We start from the raw sequence: 18,583 nt of genomic DNA on the forward strand, positions 1-18,583 counted from the left end.
TCCACTCTGCCAACATTCCACTACTTTTTGTGTCCACTCTGCCAACATTCCACTACTTTTTTGTGTCCACTACTTTTGTGTCCACTCTGCACATTCCACTAGTTTTGTGTCCACTCTGCCAACATTCCACTACTTTTTGTGTCCACTCTGCCAACATTCCACTACTTTTTGTGTCCACTCTGCCAACATTCCACTACTTTTTGTGTCCACTCTGCCAACATTCCACTACTTTTTGTGTCCACTCTGCCAACATTCCACTACTTTTTGTGTCCACTCTGCCAACATTCCACTACTTTTTGTGTCCACTCTGCCAACATTCCACTACTTCATGTGTCCACTCTGCCAACATTCCACTACTTTTTGTGTCCACTCTGCCAACATTCCACTACTTTTCTGTCCACTCTGCCAACATTCCACTACTTTTTGTGTCCACTCTGCCAACATTCCACTACTTCATGTGTCCAATCTGACAACATTCCACTACTTTTTGTGTCCACTCTGCCAACATTCCACTACTTTTTGTGTCCACTTTGCCAACATTCCACTACTTCTTGTGTCCACTCTGCCAACATTCCACTACTTTTTGTGTCCACTCTGCCAACATTCCACTACTTTTTGTGTCCACTCTGCCAACATTCCACTACTTTTTGTGTCCACTCTGCCAAATTCCATTCCACTGCCAACATTCCACTTTTTGTGTCCACTCTGCCAACATTCCACTACTTTTTGTGTCCACTCTGCCAACATTCCACTACTTTTTGTGTCCACTCTGCCAACATTCCACTACTTTTTGTGTCCACTCTGCCAACATTCCACTACTTTTTGTGTCCACATTCCACTACTTTTTGTGCCAACATTCCACTACTTTTTTGTCCACTCTGCCAACATTCCACTACTTTTTTTTGTGTCCACTCTGCCAACATTCCACTACTTTTTGTGTCCACTCTGCCAACATTCCACTACTTTTTGTGTCCACTCTGCCAACATTCCACTACTTTTGTGTCCACTCTGCCAACATTCCACTACTTTTTGTGTCCACTCTGCCAACATTCCACTACTTTTGTGTCCACTCTGCCAACATTCCACTACTTTTGTGTCCACTCTGCCAACATTCCACTACTTTTTGTGTCCCTGTCCATTCCACATTACTTTTTTTTGTGTCCACTCTGCCAACATTCCACTACTTTTTGTGTCCACTCTGCCAACATTCCACTACTTTTTGTGTCCACTCTGCCAACATTCCACTACTTTTTGTGTCCACTCTGTCCAACATTCCACTACTTTTTGTGTCCACTCTGCCAACATTCCACTACTTTTTGTGTCCACTCTGCCAACATTCCACTACTTTTGTGTCCACTGCCAACATTCCACTACTTTTTGTGTCCACTCTGCCAACATTCCACTACTTTTGTGTCCACTCTGCCAACATTCCACTACTTTTTGTGTCCACTCTGCCAACATTCCACTACTTTTTGTGTCCACTCTGCCAACATTCCACTACTTTTTGTGTCCACTCTGCCAACATTCCACTACTTTTGTGTCCACTCTGCCAACATTCCACTACTTTTTGTGTCCACTCTGCCAACATTCCACTACTTTTTGTGTCCACTACTTTTTGTGATCTGCCAACATTCCACTACTTTTGTGTCCACTCTGCCAACATTCCACTACTTTTTGTGTCCACTCTGCCAATTCCATTCCACTACTGCCAACATTCCACTACTTTTTGTGTCCACTCTGCCAACATTCCACTACTTTTTGTGTCCACTCTGCCAACATTCCACTACTTTTTGTGTCCACTCTGCCAACATTCCACTACTTTTTGTGTCCACTCTGCCAACATTCCACTACTTCATGTGTCCACTCTGCCAACATTCCACTACTTTTTGTGTCCACTCTGCCAACATTCCACTACTTTTTGTGTCCACTCTGCCAACATTCCACTACTTTTTGTGTCCACTCTGCCAACATTCCACTACTTTTTGTGTCCACTCTGCCAACATTCCACTACTTTTTGTGTCCACTCTGCCAACATTCCACTACTTTTTGTGTCCACTCTGCCAACATTCCACTACTTTTTTCTGTCCACTCTGCCAACATTCCACTACTTTTTGTGTCCACTCTGCCAACATTCCACTACTTTTTGTGTCCACTCTGCCAACATTCCACTACTTTTTGTGTCCACTCTGCCAACATTCCACTACTTTTTGTGTCCACTCTGCCAACATTCCACTACTTTTTGTGTCCACTCTGCCAACATTCCACTACTTTTTGTGTCCACTCTGCCAACATTCCACTACTTTTTGTGTCCACTCTGCCAACATTCCACTACTTTTTTTGTGTCCACTCTGCCAACATTCCACTACTTTTTGTGTCCACTCTGCCAACATTCCACTACTTTTTGTGTCCACTCTGCCAACATTCCACTACTTTTTGTGTCCACTCTGCCAACATTCCACTACTTTTTGTGTCCACTCTGCCAACATTCCACTACTTTTTGTGTCCACTCTGCCAACATTCCACTACTTTTTGTGTCCACTCTGCCAACATTCCACTACTTTTTGTGTCCACTCTGCCAACATTCCACTACTTTTTGTGTCCACTCTGCCAACATTCCACTACTTTTTGTGTCCACTCTGCCAACATTCCACTACTTTTTGTGTCCACTCTGCCAACATTCCACTACTTTTGTGTCCACTCTGCCAACATTCCACTACTTTTTGTGTCCACTCTGCCAACATTCCACTACTTTTTGTGTCCACTCTGCCAACATTCCACTACTTTTTGTGTCCACTCTGCCAACATTCCACTACTTTTTGTGTCCACTCTGCCAACATTCCACTACTTTTTGTGTCCACTCTGCCAACATTCCACTACTTTTTGTGTCCACTCTGCCAACATTCCACTACTTTTTGTGTCCACTCTGCCAACATTCCACTACTTTTTGTGTCCACTCTGCCAACATTCCACTACTTTTTGTGTCCACTCTGCCAACATTCCACTACTTTTTGTGTCCACTCTGCCAACATTCCACTACTTTTTGTGTCCACTCTGCCAACATTCCACTACTTTTTGTGTCCACTCTGCCAACATTCCACTACTTTTTGTGTCCACTCTGCCAACATTCCACTACTTTCTTTCCACTCTGCCAACATTCCACTACTTTTTGTGTCCACTGCCAACATTCCACTACTTTTTGTTTCCACTCTGCCAGCATTCCATTACTTTTTGTGTCCCTTTTTGCCAACATTCCACTACTTTTGTGTCCACTCTGCCAACATTCCACTACTTTTTGTGTCCACTCTGCCAACATTCCACTACTTTTTGTGTCCACTCTGCCAACATTCCACTACTTTTTGTGTCCACTCTGCCAACATTCCACTACTTTTTGTGTCCACTCTGCCAACATTCCACTACTTTTTGTGTCCACTCTGCCAACATTCCACTACTTTTTGTGTCCACTGCCAACATTCCACTACTTTTTGTGTCCACTCTGCCAACATTCCACTACTTTTTGTGTCCACTCTGCCAACATTCCACTACTTTTTGTGTCCACTCTGCCAACATTCCACTACTTTTTGTGTCCACTACAACATTCCACTTTTTGTGTCCACTCTGCCAACATTCCACTACTTTTTTGTGTCCACTCTGCCAACATTCCACTACTTTTTGTGTCCACTCTGCCAACATTCCACTCTGCCAACTACTTTTTGTGTCCACTCTGCCAACATTCCACTACTTTTTGTGTCCACTCTGTCAACATTCCACTACTTTTTGTGTCCACTCTGCCAACATTCCACCACTTTTTGTGTCCACTCTGTCAACATTCCACTTTTTGTGTCCACTCTGCCAACATTACACTACTTTTTGTGTCCACTCTGTCAACATTCCACTACTTTTTGTGTCCACTCTGCCAACATTCCACTACTTTTTGTGTCCACTCTGCCAACATTACACTACTTTTTGTGTCCACTCTGCCAACATTCCACTACTTTTTGTGTCCAATCTGTCAACATTCCACTACTTTTTGTGTCCACTCTGCCAACATTCCACTACGTTTTGCCAACATTCCAGTACTTTTTCTGTCCACTCGGCCAATATTCCACATTAATATAGGTTCTCAGAGCAGAGATTCTCCATTTGCTTTGGATGTTAATTTCAGTATACAAGGCTGGTACTACTTTGTAGTTGCTGCTGTTTAGAAGTTGGCAACATCACCCACACTACAGCCGGGGTGTTTTCCTCAGAATCGTTTCACTCCCTACTACATGGATACTTGAAACATAGGACATGACTCATTAACCACTACAGTTTCATGGTGATATGCCAAGCAGCACCAAAGATGACCTAACATAGGACATGACTCAATACTATCCACTTCGGTTACATGGTTATATGACTCAATACGATCCACTACGGTTACATGGTTATATGACTCAATACGATCCACTACAGTTTCATGGTGATATGTCAAGCAGCACCAACGAGGCGTCGGTCTGATAAGTTCCGTCTTTGTTCTCCTCTCCTCTCTCTGGCTCCAGAGGCCAAGTCGTGCGAGGACATCCACTGCAGTGTGGGGAAGAAGTGTCTGTGGGACGCCAGGATGAGCCGAGGCCGCTGCTCCCTCTGTGAGGAGGCGTGTCCAGAGAGCCGGATGGACGGGGCGGTGTGCGCCAGCGACAACACCACCTACCCCTCGGAGTGTGTTATGAAGCAGACTGCCTGCTCTCTGACAACGCTTCTGGAGGTTAAGCATTCAGGATCTTGCAACTGTAAGTAATCACCACCGAGCGAGACAATTCCATGTTCTTTCCCAACAACAATCTCACCCTGACACCAATCCCTTCCCCTACTTCTGACACCAATCCCCCCCCTCACCAATCCCTCCCCCCACATCTGACACCAATCCCACCCTGACACCAAACCCTCCCCCTACCTCTGACACCAATCCCTCCATGGCACCAATCCCCACTGACACCAATCCCTCCCCCCACATCTGACACCAATACCACCCTGACACCATTCCCTCCCCCCACATCTGACACCAATACCATCCTGACACCATTCCCTCCCCCACATCTGACACCAATACCACCCTGACACCATTCCCTCCCCCACATCTGACACCAATCCCATCCCTGACACCCTCCCCCACATCTGACACCAATCCCACCCTGACACCAAACCCTCCCCCTACCTCTGACACCAATCCCTCCATGGCACCAATCCCCACTGACACCAATCCCTCCCCCCACATCTGACACCAATCCCATCCTGACACCATTCCCTCCCCCCACATCTGACACCAATCCCATCCTGACACCAAACCCTCCCCTACCTCTGACACCAATCCCTCCATGGCACCAATCCCCACTGACACCAATCCCTCCCCCCACATCTGACACCAATACCACCCTGACACCAATCCCTCCCCCACATCTGACAACAATCTCACCCTGACACCAATCCCTTCCCCCACTTCTGACACCAATCCCCCTCACACCAATCCCTCCCCCCACATCTGACACCAATGACACCCTGCCACCATTCCCTCCCCCCACATCTGATACCAATCCCTCCATGGCACCAATCCCCACTGACACCAATCCCTCCCCCCACATCTGACACCAATCCCACCCTGACACCAATCCCTACCAGACACCAATCCTTCCCCCCACTGACACCAATCCCTATCTGACACCAATCCCTTCCAGACACCAATCCCTCCCCCCATCTCTGACACCAATCCTTCCCCCATCTCTGACACCAATCCCCCCCTGACACCAATCTGACCCTGACACCAATCCTTCCCCCCACTGACACCAATCCTTGCTGACACCAATCCCTCCCCCCATCTCTGACATCAATCCCTGCCTGACACCAATCATCGCTGACACCAATCCCTCCCCCATCTCTGACACCAATCCGACCCTGACACCAATCCCCCCCATGACACCAATCCCTGCTGACACCAAGTCTTTTCTGAAACCAATCCTTGCTGACACCAAATCCCTCTGACACCAAGTCACCCCTGACTCCTGACTCTTCTTGAGCCCCCTCCCCTCTAACCTCCCACCTCCCTGTCCACCCACCCGGCAAAGCTCACCTTACACATCTGAAAGGACTTGAGATGAGAGAACCTGCATGATTTTGTCTTGTGTTGCTGGCTTCTTTATTAACTTTCAGCATTTTTTTCATCCCCCCCAAAAAATAATAATAAACAAAACAGTGAATAAACAAAATATATCAATAGGTAAAGATAGTTCAAAAGAAAAACTATTTCTTGGAAGTTGTTGTGATTATATAATACTAACGTCATTACACTAACAAGCATTAGAGACTAACATTAGAGACTAACTTTAGAGATTAACAGTAGAGACTAACATTAGAGACTAACATTAGAGACTAACATTAGAGACTAACATTAGAGACTAACATTAGAGACTAACATTAGAGACTAACATTAGAGACTAACATTAGACACTAACAGTAGAGACTAACATTGGAGACTAACATTGGAGACTAACATTAGAGACTAACATTAGAGACTAACATTAGAGACTAACATTAGAGACTAACATTAGAGACTAACATTAGAGACTAACATTAGAGACTAACATTAGAGACTAACATTAGAGACTAACATTAGAGACTAACATTAGAGACTAACATTAGAGACTAACATTAGAGACTAACATTAGAGACTAACATTAGAGGCTAACATTAGAGACTAACATTAGAGACTAACATTAGAGACTAACATTAGACACTAACATTAGACACTAACATTAGACACTAACATTAGAGACTAACATTAGAGACTAACAGTAGAGACTAACAGTAGAGACTAACAGTAGAGACTAACATTAGAGACTAACATTGGAGACTAACATTGGAGACTAACATTGGAGACTAACATTAGAGGCGAACATTAGAGGCGAACATTAGAGACTAACATTAGAGGCGAACATTAGAGGCTAACATTAGAGGCGAACATTAGAGGCGAACATTAGAGGCGAACATTAGAGGCGAACATTGGAGGCGAACATTAGAGGCGAACATTAGAGGCGAACATTAGAGGCGAACATTAGAGGCGAACATTAGAGGCGAACATTAGAGACTAACATTAGAGACGATGCTATAACATGTAATATAGAGTCAGAATGAAAACACACACCACTCTGCTAACATGTAATATAGAGTCAGAATGAAAACACACACCACTCTGCTAACATGTAATATAGTCAGAATGAAAACACACACCACTCTGCTAACATGTAATATAGAGTCAGAATGAAAACACACACCACTCTGCTAACATGTAATATAGAGTCAGAATGAAAACACACACCACTCTGCTATAACATGTCACATAGAGTCAGAATGAAAACACACACCACTCTGCTAACATGTAATATAGTCAGAATGAAAACACACACCACTCTGCTAACATGTAATATAGAGTCAGAATGAAAACACACACCACTCTGCTAACATGTAATATAGAGTCAGAATGAAAACACACACCACTCTGCTATAACATGTCACATAGAGTCAGAATGAAAACACACACCACTCTGCTATAACATGTAATATAGAGTCAGAATGAAAACACACACACCACTCTGCTATAACATGTAATATAGAGTCAGAATGAAAACACACACCACTCTGCTAACATGTAATATAGAGTCAGAATGAAAACACACACACCACTCTGCTATAACATGTAATATAGAGTCAGAATGACAACACACACCACTCTGCTAACATGTAATATAGTCAGAATGAAAACACACACCACTCTGCTATAACATGTAATATAGAGTCAGAATGAAAACACACACCACTCTGCTATAACATGTAATATAGAGTCAGAATGACAACACACACCACTCTGCTAACATGTAATATAGAGTCAGAATGAAAACACACACCACTCTGCTATAACATGTAATATAGAGTCAGAATGAAAACACACACACCACTCTGCTAACATGTAATATAGAGTCAGAATGAGAACACACACCACTCTGCTATAACATGTAATATAGAGTCAGAATGACAACACACACCACTCTGCTATAACATGCAATATAGAGTCAGAATGACAACACACACCACTCTGCTAACATGTAATATAGAGTCAGAATGAAAACACACACCACTCTGCTATAACATGTAATATAGAGTCAGAATGAAAACACACACCACTCTGCTAACATGTAATATAGAGTCAGAATGAAAACACACACCACTCTGCTATAACATGTAATATAGAGTCAGAATGAAAACACACACCACTCTGCTATAACATGTAATATAGAGTCAGAATGAAAACACACACCACTCTGCTAACATGTAATATAGAGTCAGAATGAAAACACACACCACTCTGCTATAACATGTCACATAGAGTCAGAATGAAAACACACACCACTCTGCTAACATGTAATATAGAGTCAGAATGAAAACACACACCACTCTGCTAACATGTAATATAGAGTCAGAATGAAAACACACACACCACTCTGCTAACATGTAATATAGAGTCAGAATGAAAACACACACACCACTCTGCTATAACATGTAATATAGAGTCAGAATGAAAACACACACCACTCTGCTATAACATGTAATATAGAGTCAGAATGAAAACACACACCACTCTGCTAACATGTAATATAGAGTCAGAATGAAAACACACACACCACTCTGCTAACATGTAATATAGAGTCAGAATGAAAACACACACCACTCTGCTAACATGTAATATAGAGTCAGAATGACAACACACACCACTCTGCTAACATGTAATATAGAGTCAGAATGAAAACACACACCACTCTGCTAACATGTAATATAGAGTCAGAATGAAAACACACACCACTCTGCTAACATGTAATATAGAGTCAGAATGAAAACACCCACCACTCTGCTAACATGTAATATAGAGTCAGAATGAAAACACACACACCACTCTGCTATAACATGTAATATAGAGTCAGAATGAAAACACACACACCACTCTGCTAACATGTAATATAGAGTCAGAATGAAAACACACACACCACTCTGCTAACATGTAATATAGAGTCAGAATGAAAACACACACCACTCTGCTAACATGTAATATAGAGTCAGAATGAGAACACACACCACTCTGCTATAACATGTAATATAGAGTCAGAATGGCAACACACACCACTCTGCTATAACATGTAATATAGAGTCAGAATGACAACACACACCACTCTGCTAACATGTAATATAGTCAGAATGAAAACACACACCACTCTGCTATAACATGTCACATAGAGTCAGAATGAAAACACACACCACTCTGCTAACATGTAATATAGAGTCAGAATGAAAACACACACCACTCTGCTATAACATGTAATATAGAGTCAGAATGAAAACACACACCACTCTGCTATAACATGTAATATAGAGTCAGAATGAAAACACACACCACTCTGCTATAACATGTAATATAGAGTCAGAATGAAAACACACACCACTCTGCTATAACATGTCACATAGAGTCAGAATGAAAACACACACCACTCTGCTATAACATGTAATATAGAGTCAGAATGAAAACACACACACCACTCTGCTAACATGTAATATAGAGTCAGAATGAAAACACACACACCACTCTGCTAACATGTAATATAGAGTCAGAATGAAAACACACACCACTCTGCTAACATGTAATATAGAGTCAGAATGAAAACACACACCACTCTGCTAACATGTAATATAGAGTCAGAATGAAAACACACACACCACTCTGCTAACATGTAATATAGAGTCAGAATGAAAACACACACACCACTCTGCTAACATGTAATATAGAGTCAGAATGAAAACACACACCACTCTGCTATAACATGTAATATAGAGTCAGAATGAAAACACACACCACTCTGCTAACATGTAATATAGAGTCAGAATGAAAACACACACCACTCTGCTATAACATGTAATATAGAGTCAGAATGAAAACACACACCACTCTGCTAACATGTAATATAGAGTCAGAATGAAAACACACACCACTCTGCTATAACATGTAATATAGAGTCAGAATGAAAACACACACCACTCTGCTATAACATGTAATATAGAGTCAGAATGAAAACACACACCACTCTGCTATAACATGTAATATAGAGTCAGAATGAAAACACACACACCACTCTGCTAACATGTAATATAGAGTCAGAATGAAAACACACACACCACTCTGCTATAACATGTCACATAGAGTCAGAATGAAAACACACACACCACTCTGCTAACATGTAATATAGAGTCAGAATGAAAACACACACACCACTCTGCTAACATGTAATATAGAGTCAGAATGAAAACACACACACCACTCTGCTAACATGTAATATAGAGTCAGAATGAAAACACACACACCACTCTGCTAACATGTAATATAGAGTCAGAATGAAAACACACACACCACTCTGCTAACATGTAATATAGAGTCAGAATGAAAACACACACACCACTCTGCTATAACATGTAATATAGAGTCAGAATGAAAACACACACACCACTCTGCTAACATGTAATATAGAGTCAGAATGAAAACACACACCACTCTGATAACATGTAATATAGAGTCAGAATGAAAACACACACCACTCTGCTAACATGTAATATAGAGTCAGAATGAAAACACACACCACTCTGCTATACCATGTAATATAGAGTCAGAATGAAAACACACACCACTCTGCTATAACATGTAATATAGAGTCAGAATGAAAACACACACCACTCTGCTATAACATGTCACATAGAGTCAGAATGAAAACACACACCACTCTGCTATAACATGTCACATAGAGTCAGAATGAAAACACACACCACTCTGCTATAACATGTCACATAGAGTCAGAATGAAAACACACACCACTCTGCTATAACATGTAATATAGAGTCAGAATGAAGACAGTTACCTAGTCATATATGGGCATAAGGTGATTGCGACGTTGGTGCCATTATAGCTACGATTATTTAAGGTGAACCTTAACATGTAGACTACTTATTTCCACCAGTACTTTGAGCCATTCCTCCTTAAATAAAGTACTCCCTAAACTGAGGCTACCTGCCATAAAATAGCCAAACAAGAAGAGAAAAAAAAGGATATGAGTTACCTGCCAAGTCACTATATGTCAAAGGTGATTGGATTTAATTTTCATCATGATGAATAAGTCTGGATATCCTCCACTACACTATGATATGATCTGACTGACCTGCTAAATGGAAAAGTAACTTAAAGTATGTGTGGAGTACAACTCCCCAAAAAGGGACCAATGTCATGATCGCCTCATGGGGAAGAGGAAAGTGGCACTTTTACAATTTGCAGATAATAAAGCCAGGTTTACGGTCAAATCCATTAAAATTAAATTAAACTAAAATAAAATTCCAAATGTTGTTTTATTGAAAAGCATCGAAGTGAATTGAAATGTCAGTGTGCTTCCTGAATTGAAAGGAATGGAAATGAGAATGAATACTCACTACTCATACTTCGCCTCAGTCTCTCTCTGTCTGCCAGTAGTCAATTAACATGTATGCCATCTATATGCATTCACTTCTCTGTGTGCTAACTGTAGTGAATGTGTTGTTGCCTATCAAACACAAACATCCATTTGGATTGGATGATGAGGGACTGTCTGTCGCTTGTGTTGCTTTTTTATTCCCCCCGTCCCTGCTTGGTAGAGGTCGTAGGTCAAACTGCTGCGACACATAGAGACTCTCCGCCCAAAGGCAGCAACTGTACTGTGTCTGAGACAAACGGAGAGACCTAAAAGAAAAATGAGAACGAACCCAGCAAAACCTTACAACATAAAGAAAAACACTTTTGTGTGTCTTACTGTCTGCTTTCAGGATTCTGCTGCCAAAAAAAAGACCTGATCCATTCGAACCTCAGATCGCCCTGCCCCCCCAACCCCCCCCATTCCCACCCTGCGTCACCCGCTGCTCTGCTGTCATAGCCCTGGCGTCCTAGACCTAGATTATGTAAACAGTGTTTCATCATTATGGGATGGATGACTCAGTGCCAAGTCCCCTCTCTGCCCTGAAACATAACAGCACCACGAGGCTATACTGGGGCTTCGCGGAGAGATATGATGGGGCTTTTGAGAACATTCAGATAAATACTCTTCTGCTACATTGCTGTTGTGGTCCTTATTTATACAACAGCTACCATATATTCTCCCATCTAGCCATTACAGAAGCCCCGGAGGAGGAAGAGGAGGAGGAGGAGGAGGAGGAGGAGGAGGAGGAGGAGGAGGAGCAGGAAGATCAGGACTACACGATTTATATCCACCTGTCCTCCTTATTGGATGGATAGGCTGTCTATCATATCCACCTGTCCTCCTTATTGGATGGATAGGCTGTCTATCATATCCACCTGTCCTCCTTATTGGATGGATAGGCTGTCTATCATATCCACCTGTCCTCCTTATTGGATGGATAGGCTGTCTATCATATCCACCTGTCCTCCTTATTGGTGGATAGTCTGTCTATCATATCCACCTGTCCTCCTCATTGGTGGATAGTCTGTCTATCATATCCACCTGTCCTCCTCATTGGTGGATAGTCTGTCTATCATATCCATCTGTCCTCCTTATTGGATGGATAGGCTGTCTATCATATCCATCTGTCCTCCTTATTGGATGGATAGGCTGTCTATCATATCCACCTGTCCTCCTTATTGGATGGATAGGCTGTCTATCATATCCACCTGTCCTCCTCATTGGTGGATAGTCTGTCTATCATATCCACCTGTCCTCCTTATTGGATGGATAGGCTGTCTATCATATCCACCTGTCCTCCTCATTGGTGGATAGTCTGTCTATCATATCCACCTGTCCTCCTTATTGGATGGATAGGCTGTCTATCATATCCATCTGTCCTCCTTATTGGATGGATAGGCTGTCTATCATATCCACCTGTCCTCCTCATTGGTGGATAGTCTTATCTTCCTCCCCTCCTTATTGGTTGGATAGACTGTCTATCATATCCACCTGTCCTCCTCATTGGTGGATAGTCTTATCTTCCTCCCTCCTTATTGGTTGGATAGACTGTCTATCATATCCACCTGTCCTCCTCATTGGTGGATAGTCTTATCTTCCTCCCCTCCTTATTGGTTGGATAGACTGTCTATCATATCCATCTGTCCTCCTTATTGGATGGATAGGCTGTCTATCATATCCATCTGTCCTCCTTATTGGATGGATAGCTCTTATCATATCCATCTGTCCTCCTTATTGGATGGATAGGCTGTCTATCATATCCACCTGTCCTCCTCATTGGTGGATAGTCTTATCTTCCTCCCCTCCTTATTGGTTGGATAGACTGTCTATCATATCCACCTGTCCTCCTCATTGGTGGATAGTCTTATCTTCCTCCCCTCCTTATTGGTTGGTAGACTGTCTATCTATCTGCCTGCCTGGTCTGCACCAGAAGGACAGTCCAAGGGCCTGGAACCATGTTCATACTGTACAGTCCACATGCTTATATATATTTTTTAAAGAGACAAAAGTATACATTTAGTTCAGTTCTAGATGTTTTATTTATACATTTGGTTTGTGTTTTTATAATTTATACAGTTAAACACTGTACTTACTATCTACCATGTTATTTCTACCACCATTTTTTTTTATTTCTTTTTTAGTTTTCATTATTTTTTTATATTATGAATAAATATATTTGTCCAAAGAGAAACAGTGTTATTTATTAAGTATCCATCTTCTTTCTGTAAATGGCATCGTTTTTCCCTGAGCTGTAAAAAAAATAAAAAATTAAAAAATAAATCAAAATCTGCTTTATGTTCTCACTTTCACGTGAACTGTTATTATCACAGATGTTTATCATTCACACATTAACTCCGTGTTTAACCTTCCTATGTGTTTATTTATGGGTTATCTATCTTATCTGTCAATCGTTTATATACAGAAATGTTTCTGCTTTCTTGTTTACACCTCGTTGTCACTGGCCAAAGGGAATTCTTGTCTGTTCTGCAGTGGAACGGTGCATTTTGTATGGTGCAACGTGGTTATAGCTGGTAAGCCCCTGGTCCCAGATCTGTTGCCTTACTCCATTATTGTCAAGCTATTGTTCGGCATGACAAGTACATGAGTTGGCAAAAGACCAGAAACCACCTGGCAATCAGGATATGGTGATATTAGTGAGGCTACTCCTCTACAAATTGTTTCCCAATGGAGTGTTTTACCCAGACGTCACTCAGTAGTAGTATTTTATATATTTTTACATGTTAGAAAATATATGTTTTTTTGGGGGACAACACTTGATTTTGTGCCGTGAACAAATGTTGTGTGCTGCCAATGTTTTGTTCCATATTGCTCTTGCAGTGATCACCTGACTAGGATGCTACAGAGACGTACTTATGCAGCATGTCAAACACATCACATCATCGCTTTCTTTTTGTTGTATTCAGAATGCATTTATTATGTTCAAACATCACAACAAAAATACAGTTAGACGCATATAGTTTTGTATTTTTTTTTTTTATGTAAATGTCATATGTACATACATATGGGTGATGGTATTTGTACAGATATGAAAGAGTGAAATAATAAAATATAATGTTCTCATATGTTTGTATTTACTGATTACTGGAGTCTATATCAAGGGGTTTTGTGATGACAATCATTTGATGTTTTACAACCAATGATACCAAAACAACTATGGCTTTTTCCAAATCGTTCCTCATATTAGATAATTACACAACCGTTCAAAAGTTTGGGGTCACTACGAAATGTCCTTGTTTTTGAGAGAAAAGTTGGAAAAAATTGTCCATTAAAATAACATAATTGATCAGAAATACAGTGTAAACATTGTTAATGTTGTAAATGACTATTGTAGCTGGAAACAGGTGATTTTTTTATGGAATATCTACATAGGTGTACAGAGGCCAACTATCAGAAAACCATCACTCCTGTGTTCCAATGGCACGTTGTGTTAGCTAATGCAGGTTTAGCATTTAAAAAGGCGAATTGATCATTAGAAAACCCTTTTGAAATTATGTTAGCACAGCTGAAAACTGTTGTTCTGATTAAAGAATAAATAAAACTGTCCTTCTTTAGACTAGTTGAGTATCTAGAGCAGGGGTGTCAAAGTCAAATGGACGGAGGGCCAAATAAAAAATTTAGCTACAAGCCGAGGGCCGGACTGTTCGAATGTTCATTGAAAAATTTTTAAATGACGCATATAGTCTAGTGAACCTAATTGAACCTACTGAAAACCTAACAAATATATTCCAATATGATCAGATAAATAAAGCAATATTTTCTTATGGCTCTGTCAGTAATCTTTAATTTTCAACAGACACAAAAGACAAATTTCCTTTATATAAAAATCCCCATAACATGAACATTAAATGAAAGAAACCGGTATTCAAGGCACCATCAGTAGCCTATATTTTCTATTTTAGCAAAAGTGGGCTAAATTTACTTCAAAGAAAAAAACAATAATAGCAATTTTCTATCATCCACTCAACTGAAATATTTTTAAAATATAATTGGATTGAAATACAATAAAATAAAGTGCAAAAATCTATTAATCAAAAACAACACTTTGTTTAAGGAGAAGTAACATGCAGTGAAAACAAATATTAAACTTTAACTTTTAAACTTGAACTGAGTAAAAACTCTAAATATGTGATTGCACAGTAATGTTCACTTGTTTGAGGTTGAGGGTGATACTTGGTGGTGTCCCATCTTTTCCACAAGTTCATCAATGTTCGGGGTAAGGCTCTGAGCTGAGGAAATCCTCAGAATTGAGTGGAGGTGTTCAGCAGTAAGTCGACTTCTGTGTGATGTTTTGTTCAAGTTCATCAAAGAAAACAGTTGTTCACACAGGTATGTGCTGCCAAACATAGACAACGTTTGAGCAGCCTGGATGCGCAGCTGGGGCATTGTGTCGGGGGAGGAAACGGGCGAACTCCGCAGCACCCACTGCCGCATATTTTGCCCTCAGTGCATCATTGCATTGGAGGTCAATCAACTCCATTTGGAGGTTTGGTGGTGAGCTTTCCACGTCAACAGCAAATGGGTTACCGAGCAGTTCCAACCTGCTTTTTGTGCTTCAAAGTCAGCAAATCGGCGTCGAAAGTCAGCGGCAAGCATACCTATTTTATCAGCCAACTGTGCGCTCGGGAACGCACTGGTAGAGAGCTTCTCTTTCATGGTCTGGCAGCTGGGAAAGTGGCTCAAATTTTCTTTCCGCATCTGCGTCTCCCACAGAGTCAGTTTGGTTTTAAATGCCTTCACTGTACTGTACATATCAGAGATGACACGATCCCGACCCTGCAGCTGCAAGTTCATTGCATTCAGATGACTCGTAATGTCACACAGAAAAGCCATTTCACACAGAAACATTTCGTCTCGGAGTTGTGTTGTGTCTTTCCCTTTGCTGTCCAAGAACAGACAAATCTCCTCACGAAGCTCGAAACATCTTTGAAGCACCTTTCCCTGGCTTAGCCATCGCACCTCTGTGTGATAAGGCAAATCACCATGCTCCGTTTCTAACTCCGTCAGAAATGCCTTGAACTGGCGGTGATTCAAACCTTTGGCTCTGATAAAGTTAACTGTGCGCGTGATGATGCTCATTACATGCTCCATTTTCAAGGCTTTACCGCACAACGCTTCCTGGTGTATGATACAATGATAAGCTGTCAGCTCACCTGTCGCGTTTTCCTCTTGCATCTTTTCCCGTATCTTCGCCACCAGTCCGCTCCTGTGTCCACACATCGCAGGTGCTCCGTCGGTTGTCAAACCCACGAGTTTTTCCCAAGGCAGCTCCATCTCATTTACACATCTTGACACCTCTTCATACAAATCATGCCCCGTAGTTGTGCCATGCATAGGACGTAAAGCCAAAAACTCCTCTGTCACGCTTAGGCTGGAGTCCACTCCGCGGATGAAAATTGACAACTGGGCAATGTCAGAAATGTCGGTGCTCTCATCCACAGCCAAGGAATATGCAATGAAATCTTTTCCCTTTTTCACAAGCTGCTCTTTTAGATTGATGGACAACTGGTCTACTCTCTCGGCAATGGTGTTTCTGCTCAGACTCACATTTAAAAGAGTTGCCTTTTTCTGGGCAAACTTCGTCACAAACTTTAATCATGCAGTTTTTGATGAAATCCCCCTCCGTAAATGGCCGGGCTGATTTAGCGATCTCTTCTGCCAAAATAAAACTGGCCTTGACAGCAGCCTGGCCTTGTGATTTGGCTTTTTTGAACAGAGCCTGTCGAGATTTGAGGCCTCGTTTTAATTCCTCTGCCTTTTGTAGCCTTTGTTCCATGTCCATATTCTTGTTTTTGTCCGCGTGTTTCGTTTCATAATGTCGTCTCAGATTATACTCTTTCAGTACCGCCACACTTTCTCCACACAGAAGACACACAGGTTTTCCAGCTACCTCCGTGAACAAATACTCCGACTCCCACCTTGTTTGAAACCCCGGTTCTCAGTGTCCACCTTCCGTTTTGCCATTTTTGATGGGTATCTGAAAGTTAATTTTACTGTGATGCTGACAACTGCTGTGCCAATAAATATTGAAATGAAGCAGCCTACTGCTCGGTGCGTCACCGTTGCATTGTGGGAAATGTAGTATTGGTGCGTGTAAAAGATCTGCGGGCTGCCGGCTTGCTGCGGTCTGCGGGCCGGTTCTAATAATAAATCAAGATCATCCCAGGGGCCGTAAAAACCCTTCTCGCGGGCCGGATGTGGCCCGCGGGCCTTGACTCTGACATATGTGATCTAGAGCATCAGCATTCGTGGGGTTGATTACAGGCTCAAAATGGCCAGAAACAAAAACATTTCTTCTGAAACTCATCAGTCTATTCTTGTTTTTTGAAATGACGGCTATTCCATGCAAGAAATTGACAAGTAACTGAAGATATTGTACAACACTGTGTACTACTCCCTTCACAGAACAGCGCAAATTGCCTCTAACCAGAATAGAAAGAGGAGTGGGAGGCCCCGGTGCACAACTGAGCAAGAGTACATTAGAGTGTCTGGTTTGAGAAACAGACGCCTCACAAGTCCTCAACTGGCAGCTCCATTAAATAGTACATGCTAAGCACCAGTCTCAACATCAACAGTGAAGAGGCGACTCCAGGATGCTGGCCTTCTAGGCAGAGTTCCTCTGTCCAGTGTCTGTGTTCTTTTGCCCATCTTAATCTTTTATTTTTATTGGCCAGTCTGAGATATGGCTTTTTCTGTGCAACTCTGCCTAGAAGGCCAGCATCCCGGAGTCGCCTCTTCACTGTTGACGTTGAGACTGGTGTTTTTTAATTTTACCTTTATTTAACCAGGCAAGTCAGTTAAGAACATATTCTTATTTTCAATGACGGCCTGGGAACAGTGGGTTTAACTGCCTGTTCAGGGGGCAGAACGACAGATTTGTACCTTGTCAGCTCGGGGGTTTGAACTCGCAACCTTCCGGTTACTAGTCCAACACTCTAACCACTAGGCTACCCTGCCGCCTCTACACTCTAACCACTAGGCTACCCTGCCACCTCTAC

General features: G+C 41.9%; 1 protein-coding gene and 1 long non-coding RNA gene across 12 annotated transcripts in view; one reads left to right on the plus strand and one right to left on the minus strand.

Moving 5' to 3' along the window:
• Window positions 1-18,583, plus strand: part of LOC118381357 (follistatin-A) — a 111,235-nt gene that overhangs the window by 73,176 nt on the left and 19,476 nt on the right. For 2 of the 5 annotated variants that reach the window (XM_052460847.1, XM_052460843.1), the window contains exons 5-6: window positions 4,542-4,772; window positions 12,255-13,090. In XM_052460847.1, the coding sequence (XP_052316807.1) occupies window positions 4,542-4,772; window positions 12,255-12,382 (359 nt within the window). In that variant the 3' untranslated portion in view covers window positions 12,383-13,090. Of the gene's footprint in view, window positions 1-4,541; window positions 4,773-11,748; window positions 11,865-11,916; window positions 12,017-12,254; window positions 13,091-18,583 lie in introns of those variants that run through there. The other 3 variants (XM_052460845.1, XM_052460846.1, XM_052460844.1) reach the window with 3 other exon arrangements.
• LOC127907117 (uncharacterized) lies at window positions 12,335-14,070 on the minus strand. Of its 7 annotated transcripts, none has more exons than XR_008063276.1 (5): window positions 13,407-14,070; window positions 13,133-13,207; window positions 12,859-13,058; window positions 12,568-12,816; window positions 12,335-12,484 (listed from the first exon to the last, which is right to left on the minus strand). It is a non-coding gene; the product is annotated as an uncharacterized LOC127907117 (long non-coding RNA). The 7 variants fall into 7 exon arrangements; XR_008063277.1 differs by having other exon boundaries at window positions 12,351-12,442; XR_008063281.1 differs by having other exon boundaries at window positions 12,377-12,526; window positions 12,568-12,858; window positions 12,900-13,058.

Source organism: Oncorhynchus keta, chromosome 14 (assembly GCF_023373465.1).
Source record: "Oncorhynchus keta strain PuntledgeMale-10-30-2019 chromosome 14, Oket_V2, whole genome shotgun sequence".
Classification (NCBI taxonomy): domain Eukaryota; kingdom Metazoa; phylum Chordata; class Actinopteri; order Salmoniformes; family Salmonidae; genus Oncorhynchus; species Oncorhynchus keta.